Genomic DNA, 10,235 nt, shown 5'->3' with positions numbered 1-10,235 from the left:
ACTGAGGGTGAGGATTGTAAGTTATGTCTTAGGGGTATTTAAGGTTTTATGGAAAGGATGGTTGTTCAACTTTAAAGGAGACTCATTTGGTTGAAAATTGGAAGTTCAAGTTTCCATTTAAGAGCCAAAAGTGATGGAGGGTAACAAGCCCCCCCCCCCCCAGACAACCCCTTTTTTCTCCAGAACACACCTGATTGAAATTGTGAGAGTGATTTTTTTTCAAAATAGTCCAAACACAATCAGGGCACTGGGGGTGTGTGTCACCTGCTCACTTACAATTTGGTACTATGAGTGGTTTGATCCAAGGATCTTCTTAATGTCAAGAAGGCCACTACTCCCCCCTACAACCCCTATTTTTTACATTCATACACCTCCAGACACATATCAGGAGGGGTATATAAGTATCAAAATCTAATTACTGAGTCATCATTTCAATTGATTTAAAAGCAACTTCTTCCAATAAATCTTTTTATATTGATATCCCTCATGGATGTCAGGAAGAGGAAATACCCCCATGGAAGTGAGAAGATATTAAACATTTTACATATATAAATATGAAATATGAAATTAATACAAAAAAACAAATATGTGAATATATAAATATGAAAAAATTCCCATTTTAAGTTTCAGCATAAAAAAAAGGTTCCTGGATTGGCCCAATCTCCCCACCCTGGAGAAGTTTCCTTGTGGCTCCTTGGAATCAAGGGAAGATTAGAGAAAATTTTTTATTCCAAACCACTATTTTATCTTGAGGCCCATGGAGAGTTAAAAAATTAGGGCATTAAAATGTGCTTTTTGAAGCTTTCAGTACACTTAGCTCAAAGATTCACCAGTCCTTCTCTGTAATGGATAAAGGGTAATTATACATGTCTGTACATAATTTGCAAAGCAACAAATGAATCAAGTAAGTTAAATAAAGCTTTCAAATAAATATCATCATTAATCATTATTTTGTAGAAATATATTTGTTGTCAAGAACAAATGTGCCAGCACACAGAATTACCACATCCAACACTGGAAACCTCAAAATACAATTTTTATATGTCTCTAAACATAATTGGCTATCTCAAAATTCATATGTGATAGCTTTTGGCACCCTCTGGGCCATTACTGTTGCCTTAAACCACAAAATGGAAAAAAAAAACCTTTTATATGGCATTATCTTTTTTGTTAGTTAAAAATGGCACTAGAATTTTCACAGATTTATGGATAAGTCTTGATACAGCTTAAAGTCCCAATGAAAAATAGGTAAACAATTTTAAAACATTAGTGCCAATAAGAAAGAGTGGAAACCCAAAATTAAGGTATTTGTTTTTCAAAACTATAGGTACAGATTACTTGAAAATCTGTGAGGTAGGTATAGAACTACCTGTAGGCCCCCTTATTAACTTGGCCTTCTGTCCTCCCTCTTCTCACAAAAATTCAGATTTGTCCTCTTTGTGGCTAGAAGTCCTGCTTTTCTTTGAACAAATCCATGTCATCTATATAATCTTCTAAACCTAGAAATAAGGAAAGGGTGAAGTAGCTTAATAACACCTTCCAAAGACATATTTAAAGCCCTGGATTCACTCCTGAAAAATCTATTTACCTAATGGTGGTCTAGCTAGGGGGCAAGGAACAATGGTTATCCCTGGGTATAGACTATGAGAAGATCTACTTGTATTATGGTAGTGATGGTTGAGATGGGTACAACAAAAACCAAGGATGTTCCTGGGTACTGAAAAGCCTAGCAGTGCCTCTATCACCAAACTCAGATCTTTTGTTCTTTCCAATGAGAGTCAGAATCTCCTCAGCTAGAACATTGGTTAAATTTGCAGTTGGCTATATAATTTAGCTAGGATGACAGTGCAAACATTATATGATGTCTTTTTTATGCTCTTCTATAGTTTAATAATTTCTTCTGGGGCTAGTTGCATCTTGAGCCATTAAATGGGTCCCACAGGTGTTTCATTTTTTAACCACACAGAAGTTATCAACACTAGTTAAGCTATTGAAAAGTGCTTAAAAACACATCACTAGTTCATAAATAAGTTGGTTCAAGAGTAATATATTCAAAAAATACTTATTCATAATAGCCTAATTCAAACCTCAATCATTAAGCCACTCAAATACAAACCATTTTTATAAAATTTCAATTTAAAGTCCATGTTTTTCAATGCTGTCAACTAAAAATAGCACTGAATTTTGTGATTCAGAACTTTTGTTGACAATTCAGGGTATTTATTTGCACATTAGGGGTAGGGGTAAAGTTCATGATAAATTTGTAGAGGGCTATATAATTCAGCAAGGATGACAATAAAGAAATCATTTGGTGCTTTTTCAAGCTCTTTTCTAATTCATATAAAATGCCTTTAAGACCCCTTTAAGAGCTCAAAATGCAATTAACCCCAGAGGTAATTGCTGAATTATGAAAGAGCATACAGAAATATATCAAATGATGTTTTCATGGTAAATGTTTAGTTTTGTTCCAAGTGCTCTAAACTAGAAACTATGCAGCAAAGTAGCATAGTTTCCAGTTCAGAACAATTAGAAATAGTGATTCTACTAGCATATCCATTTCTGGTTGACCCTCTTCCTCCATGGGGCTAACTAAGACTGCATAAAGTGGGCTTGCTTCTAGGTAACATTATCCATAGAGCAAAGCATACTAGTCCATGAGCCCTGTGGGCAGCAGGGTGAGGTCTGTATTCTGTTTTTCTTTAATGAGCCTCATTTGAGTTTTTTTTTTTTTTTTAGTTTTATTACTCTTTGTTAAATAAATATAGAATACAGACCTTGCCCTGCTGACTGAGGGGTTCATATACTAATATTCTTCACTCTATATGTAATGTTATCTGTAAGCAAGTCCACTTTATGCATTTTTGGTCTTGTTGGAGGGGGATTTTAGAAACCTATAAAAAGGAAGTGCTTCTCTAATAATGACAAAGAAACAATATACAATCTTCAGAATCTTGCTATATGCAGTAATATGCATTTGAAACAAAACTAAATATCTATCAGGTAAAATTCTAATTAATTGACTTCTTGCTATCTCAGAAAGGGTTTGAATGAAACTTTCAGGGATGGGTCTACAGGCTAAAGTATGTACCAGGAAGGTATTTTAAAGTACCCACCTCCACTCCTTTTCCCTCTAGAGGGCCCTGAAATTTGCCTACATGACAGGTCTATACCTATTGAAATTTTAACAAAACAACATTTTACCTTAATTTTCAGTTACTAGTTGCTTTTTCTCTGCCTTTAGTTCTGAAGATGCAATTCCTGTTATTTGAGTAGAATTTTGAGCCATATCAATGTTTTTTTTTCAAAATTTAGGAAATGTATTTGCATATCTTTAAAATCTTATAAAACGGAATTGAGCAAAGTTATGAAGCTGAAAACAATGTTGTTGTACTTCAATTAAGCAGAAGATCTATTTTGCAAGGTTTCACTTTTATGTCACACATATTTTTAAAGGTCATCAAAGATACTCTAGAGGGAGAAGGAGTGGAGGTAGTTGCTTCAAAATACCTTCCTGGGACATACTTCAGTCTGTAGATTCATCCCTGAAAGTTTCATATTCCTAACCTAAACCCTTTCTGAGATAGCAAGAAGTCAATTAACTAGAATTTTACCATTTATCGTTTTCACTTTCATTCTAGCTAGGCTATAGGCCTAGTATAGCCAACTGCAAATTTACCAGTTTCTTGATTTTCTAAGTTTTCATTATTTTCTCATCAACAGTCAGTTCATAATGCCAAATGCAGATTGGTTAAGATTTATCCGATTAATATCCTTTAAAACTTGCATATCAACTTAAGTCCATCAGCACAGTCAGTCTTTAAGCTGCTACACGATTTTTGATCTGAAGTGAATCGCCGAAAGACCCCCTCTGTGTTTTAACACCTTAGGGTCCATGCACTTCCACAATTGTATTTTTACAATTCGCTGCGAAAAGTTTACAATGTCCTTTTTCTATCAATCAATCTCAAAAATTCACAAACTAAACTTATACTTTCAACCGATTGTTCTTCAGTTTAATGCTCCTCCGAGTAATTCTTCACATAGTTTTATTCGATGTTCTCTCATAAACCTTCTAATGTCTGTCCTGTAACATTCTGTGCGGACACAATGGATGATGAGGTGTACTAAGGTCTCTGTCTGACCACAATAGATGCAATTCGGATCTTCTCCATAGAAACGAGAAAGATATGATCTTGTAGCTGCATGTTGTGACCTAAGCCGAAATGCAATTTTTCCTTCTTCTCTTGATAAACTTTCATATAACCTATTTTCGAATTTCCTTCTGGTCTTCTTTGTAATCTAAAGATTTCCAGAGAGATTTCTATTTTCTTCAAAGCTAAACTGTTTTATCTGCTGTATTATGTCTTCTATCTGGAATACTATTGTTGGTGTCGTTGTTTGCATTATTTGCATGTCTGCACTGGCGGCCATTTTAGCTGCTAAATCAGCTTGTTCATTACCCTGGATTTTCTTGTGACCAGGTATCCAATGAAGCGATAGCTTTATTCCTTTAGAAAGCAGTTGTTGCATGGCTACAAAGCATGAAATCACTTCTCTTGATTGATTCGCTCCATCACTGAATTCATTTAAACATGAAACAGCACTTTTAGAGTCTGTACATATTCTAACTTGATCCCCGCGTTGTAATTTCTTATATAGATACGATACTGCTTGTCGTATAGCAAACACTTCAGCGTCGAAAGTTGACATTTTTTCATGGAGACGGTAAAGTTCTTTCACATTCCACATTGGTATCCAAAACGCAGCTCCGACCTTGTCACTTTTTGAAGCATCAGTAAAGACGTCCATGGCTTCTGGGTAGGTCATTCTTTTCTCCATTGTGAATGATTGATTATAATCCAATCCATCCCATTTTTCAAAATCACAAAAGCATGGAACTTTTTGAATGGCCAATATTGGCGTGATATTTAGATTGGGTACTTCCAGTGCTAGGTTTAAATTTACCTGTAATCCAAAATTTTCTGCCAAATGCAAAGCTTTAATAATTCCATGCTGTTTCATTGAGGAAATCCATAGTCTTTTTCTTTTAAGTATCGTAGATTTAAATGGATGGTTGTGATCTGATGTCCAAAGCTTTTTCAAGTATTTCAATGGACGCACATTTCTTCTCACTTCCAAACTTTCCAATCCACTTTCTGATTCTAAGAATGGCTTAGGTGTTGTTTTACGTGCTGCAAATGAAACTCTTATGGCACTATATTGTACTGTGTCCAATAGCCTCAATGCAGACGGGCTGGAAGGCTCATACACCAATGAAGCATACTCTAGTTTTGATCTTATGTATTTGATATAAAATTCCAAAAGAAAGTCTGGTTTGGGACCCCATCTTGTTGCTGATATCATTCGCATAATATTGAGTCTCTTCAAGCATGAGATCTTGAGTTGTTGTATGTGTGGTCTGAATGATAGGTTCTTGTCGAAGATGCAACCAAGCCATTTAAATTCACCCACAATCTCCAATAACTTATTATTAATACTTGTGAGAAGATGGATGATGTGATTGATGAAAAAATTAAGGGAGGTGCAAAAAACTGAAACTGAAGCGACGAAAAGAACTTCCCCTAGCCCGGAAAAGACGGAAAACGGAGAAAGTTTTCATTTATACGGAGAACCAAGGTCAGTAAAACTTTTGTCCTTTTTCAATTTTTTTCTAAGTCCGTCTTAGATTCAAAGTGTGTTCGCATGACAGTCACTGTGGATTCTTAGGAGCAGATCTTCATATCAAAAAGCCTGTCAGTCTATTGAGGCTGTGTTCGCTATCACATTTCTATTGACGCAACTATTGGTGAAATTAGGTGCTTAGGCAGTCATAGCTCAGACAGAGCTCCGCTCATTTGAGATCCTTTGAGTTGACCCTATGAGTTATTGTTGCCTCGGCTTAACTTTTGGATTTCATGACGTTTTTTCCAGTTTCGGGATATTAGACCTGACCATACGACGCCTAAGAACGCAGTTTCTTTTTTTTTACCATTTTTCAGGTTCTGCTTTCATAAAACCAAAGGTCAATGATTGATTCGTTTTTTTCACAGTTCTTGGAAAGTGGAAAAATCCCATCCGGTTATCGAACCTTGATAAAATCTCGTTTTTTTTGTGGTAATGGTCGAAAAGTGAATTTAAACCAAGATACAGGGTCCTGAATCCTGCGAAATTTTACAGAAGTCCTGAGAACTTCACAGTTACTTTGGCTGCTTGTGTATTTTTCGGTGAAGATTACCTGTACTTAAATGTAGAGCACATTATGTCCTCAGTGGAAAACAGCAGTTTTTTCGACCCAAAAACTTCATCTGAAGCCAACTCACTGCTGAATAAGCTTACACAATAAAAAAAATAATCCTAACCACTATTTTATTATTTTTTATTTAAATAATTGCTATAAAAATATTCAACAACAAAAATACAACCAACTGCAAGAAAGTCCTAGAGGTTTTGTGATGGCAGCCGATTAAACAAAAATTACTAAACAATAAACCAACTTAACTTAAACAACAACTTAGAATCATTTCAACTATAGTTAATATATATATATATATATATATATATATATATATATATATATATATATATATATATATATATATATATATATATATATATATATATATATAATTAACTTCATTCTCTAAATTGTGACTCCTCAGCCCTCCAGCAAAAGTTCCTTTAGTCTTTTTTTAAATAATTGTTGGTGTTCAGCTGCTTTAATACTATCAGGGAGTGAATTCCATACCGACTGGCCCAAATGTTTAATTACAAATCCAGTTCGTCTACCACTCCTATACTCAGTCACCAGAATTGCTAGCCAATAAAACACAATCGTAAGATATATAGGGGCTAATAATCGCATGATAAAGAAGTAACAACACCCGAACAGGTACGAAGTCCTTCAGACGACGTAAGATTCCAAGGCTTCTTGTAACTTTTGATGCCACAATATCGCTGTGACGTTTCCAAGACATGTTACAATTCAGGTGAAAACCCAAATACCTCACCCAATCAACCTGTTCAAGGGACTTGTCAGATAATAATATTCGCCCTCTCAAATCTACGGGTGTGCCAATTTGACTGAAAGCCATAACATTTGTCCTTTTTACATTAATTGCCAGCATACTTATAGTTGTAAACACATTTAAATCATTTAAAACTATATTTACTTTATTTATCAGATCATCAACAGAAATACCACAAAAAGAAATAGCCGTGTCATCAGCAAAAGACGTAAGACATGAATCAGGGAGATAAAATTTCATAGTATTCACATAAACCAAATGTAAAAGCGGACCCAAAACAGAGCCTTGTGGGACACCACAATTTAGGTACGTACTGGAAGTAACATTTTCAATTACAAACTTTATTTAACTTCCCTTTAAAAAAGAATCAAACCCCTTTAACTCCTTGGGAATCTAATCTTCTCAATAAAGTATCAAAATCAGCTGTATCAAATGCCTTTTTAAAATCAATGAAAATAGTGAGAGACATTTTTCTGTTTTCTAGAGACTGATTCACAATATCACACACATGCTGCACTTCATGTGTAGTTGAGTGGCTTTTGCGGAAACCAAACTGAGTATCACTTATGAAGTCATGTTGTGTTAGGTACAAGTAAAGCCGTTTATGAACTATTTTTTTAAGTATTTTCGAGAAAAGAGGAAGGATGGAAATTGGTATCCAGTATCCGACATCTGATCTTGCACCGCTCTAGTAAAGAGGGATAACCTTGGCTGTCTTGATACCTTCTGAAAAGATTCCAGTTTCTAACGACAGGTTGGTGATATGAAGGATGCATGGAAGAAGGTAAACCAACACTGATTTGAAAGTCCAGAGGTTCATTCCGTCTATCCCCACTGAATTGGAGCTAATGCTCCCAACCATCTTAAGTAGTGCCTCACTGGAACACTTCTCAGAATCAAAGGCTAATCTACCACCTCTATCATCTCGAAGCTCTTTACAGCGGAAAGATAGACTCTGGTTATTATCCTGTTGCACTGTTTGACTAATTTTTGAGAAATAACCAGGAAAACATTCTACCACTTGTTCAGGATCATTAATTGTAATACCATCTATTTCTATCGAGAGAGGCTCGTCAATGCTTTTCTTTGATATCATCTCCCAGATGATCTTCCAGGTTTCTTCCGAGTTACCTTTGGTTGAAATAAATTTCTCTTCAAAGCAACCCCTCTTAGAACTCAAAGTGACCACTCTTTTGTTTCTTGCTGTATTTGAATTACCTATTTCAAGGTATCTCCAGACAAAACGATTGGACTTTTTGACGGCCTGGAACATTATTAAGATAGAGCGGTATTAGGCCTTAAAAAATTTTGTCAAAGATTGAGCAAAGCACTAGGTATCAGTCAAGGACCCTGTTGCTATATCAAGCATTGTTAACATTAAAGAGCTACAAAAAGAAAGTGCAACAAAACTTGAATTGGCTCTCACTACGTGTGTTACTAAAGAGAACCTGTCCATCAGCAATATGGACACCCCACCAGAGATATTGAAACAACATGCACGATTCGTAAGGTGTTCAACTTATGGCGTGCTGACACCTTCCCTCCCCCCACCGCACAATAAAGTTTAACATTCTATTTTTCACTGATTTTATTTTCTTTGGCCAAAAATGGCCAAATTGAATGGAACTACAATTAGTGTTACAAGGATTGTAGACAGGCAGATACACAGAAGAAATATCTCAGCCGAAAGCACAGAACAATTTTAAAGAATGAACTTATTCATCTTCTGGATTGAAAGTATAAAACTTTATAGAAGAACGTCTCTTAAAGCACAAGAATATTTTGAAAGGGTTTCACGATTTGCTTCACACTTATCCACAGAATAGTGAAGAAAGTATAGAGATGAAAGAGCCATTTTTGAAGTTGATCGAAATTTAGGAAGAAGATTTCGAAAACAGCACCTTAAACGTTTTGATGGCGGAAAGAAAAATTTGGCAAAAATTTCTCTAACGGAACAAGGCACACCATGTCAATGCAACTGATTTTCTAACATCCAAGGTATCACAAACTTTTTCATTTTCATTTATATCTTTTCCTGCAACTGTATCTCGGTTTAGCACATTCTCAAAATGTTCCACCCATCTTTCTTTAACTTTTTCCTTATCACCAATTGTGGCCTCATTTCTATCTTTAACTGGGACTAGTCCGGATTGGCTCCTCCCTTTCAATTTATTAACATGCCAGTGTAATATTTTACTATTATGTCGTCCAGCCGCATCTTCCAGATCCTCAGCAATTTTATCCATGGTCTCCACTTCACATCTCCTTAGTTCATATTTTAATGCTAGCTAGTAAGAATGGTGGGTACTCAGAAGAATATCCATTGACACCCTGTTAGGGTGTCAATGGAGTAGAAAGTGTCTAGAAGCCGTATTATTAATCCTTTGGAGGAGTATAAACAGCTTTCTATGAGCTCTGCAGAACACGGGCATTCATTTTTGGGAACAAGCTTTGTGTAAAATTTGCAGAGAAGTATAATTGAGATGGATGGCATTGTGTCCATAGATGGTATAATTTCACCATGCTTTCTTGCCCAGAAGGACCAGACCCATTCGAGAATATCTACCGCGTGAATGGATGGTGAAAATATATTTTTGAGGAGATGGGATTAATCAATATTCTTTATAGCTTTACCTCCAAAGATGAAACCAGGGTGTTGCACGATCTTTGACTGACTAGCTGATTTTTGTGTGTGTTCTCTCTGTCTTTGATTTTTGGAAACTGACCCTCTTGGCAATAGATAACTTTTCTGTCTCCACAAGATATACCTGTGGGTACCGGGAAACCTAGGTTGTATCTCCATTTCTAAGGACATTTGTCAGTATCAGTAAAAAAGTATAGAAAATTCTTTACCTCAAAACAGCGTCGATCTGAAAACACTGTCAATTAGTCCAATCAGTTTGAATGTATTGCACCTTGCATACGGTAAAGCCCTGCTTGTCCAAAAATGTGGTCATGATAAAAATTGAAAAAATAAAAAAGAAAGTGTTTTCCACTAATATTTAATATTTGCACCACAATGCATTTTAAATTACATAAGCCGATTTTTTTCTGTTGACAAGATTATTACCTGCCCTTTAAATAAAAATGGTTAATGGCCTCTTTTGAATTATATTATTGAAAACAGGAAGTTTTGCATAAAAAGCAAAAAGTTCAAACCAAACGAGAACCAAAAAGTAAAATCCAAAAGATTTTGCATAAACTCTTAGT

At 35.5% G+C, this 10,235-nt stretch overlaps 1 protein-coding gene across 1 annotated transcript; it reads right to left on the bottom strand.

Moving 5' to 3' along the window:
• Positions 1-4,299: 4,299 nt before the first annotated feature.
• On the bottom strand, positions 4,300-5,364 carry LOC136041550 (uncharacterized). Its single transcript, XM_065726241.1, has one exon. It carries the CDS (start codon positions 5,362-5,364, stop codon positions 4,300-4,302), a length of 1,065 nt encoding a protein of 354 aa, XP_065582313.1.
• Between the last annotated feature and the right edge of the window lie 4,871 nt (positions 5,365-10,235).

Source organism: Artemia franciscana, unplaced genomic scaffold (assembly GCF_032884065.1).
Source record: "Artemia franciscana unplaced genomic scaffold, ASM3288406v1 PGA_scaffold_27, whole genome shotgun sequence".
Lineage (NCBI taxonomy): Eukaryota > Metazoa > Arthropoda > Branchiopoda > Anostraca > Artemiidae > Artemia > Artemia franciscana.
This window is presented reverse-complemented; position numbering and strand designations above follow the sequence as displayed.

Excerpts from the sequence above, each read along its gene's own strand:
- LOC136041550 (XM_065726241.1), bottom strand. The coding sequence starts at position 5,364 with ATGATATCAGCAACAAGATGGGGTCCCAAACCAGACTTTCTTTTGGAA.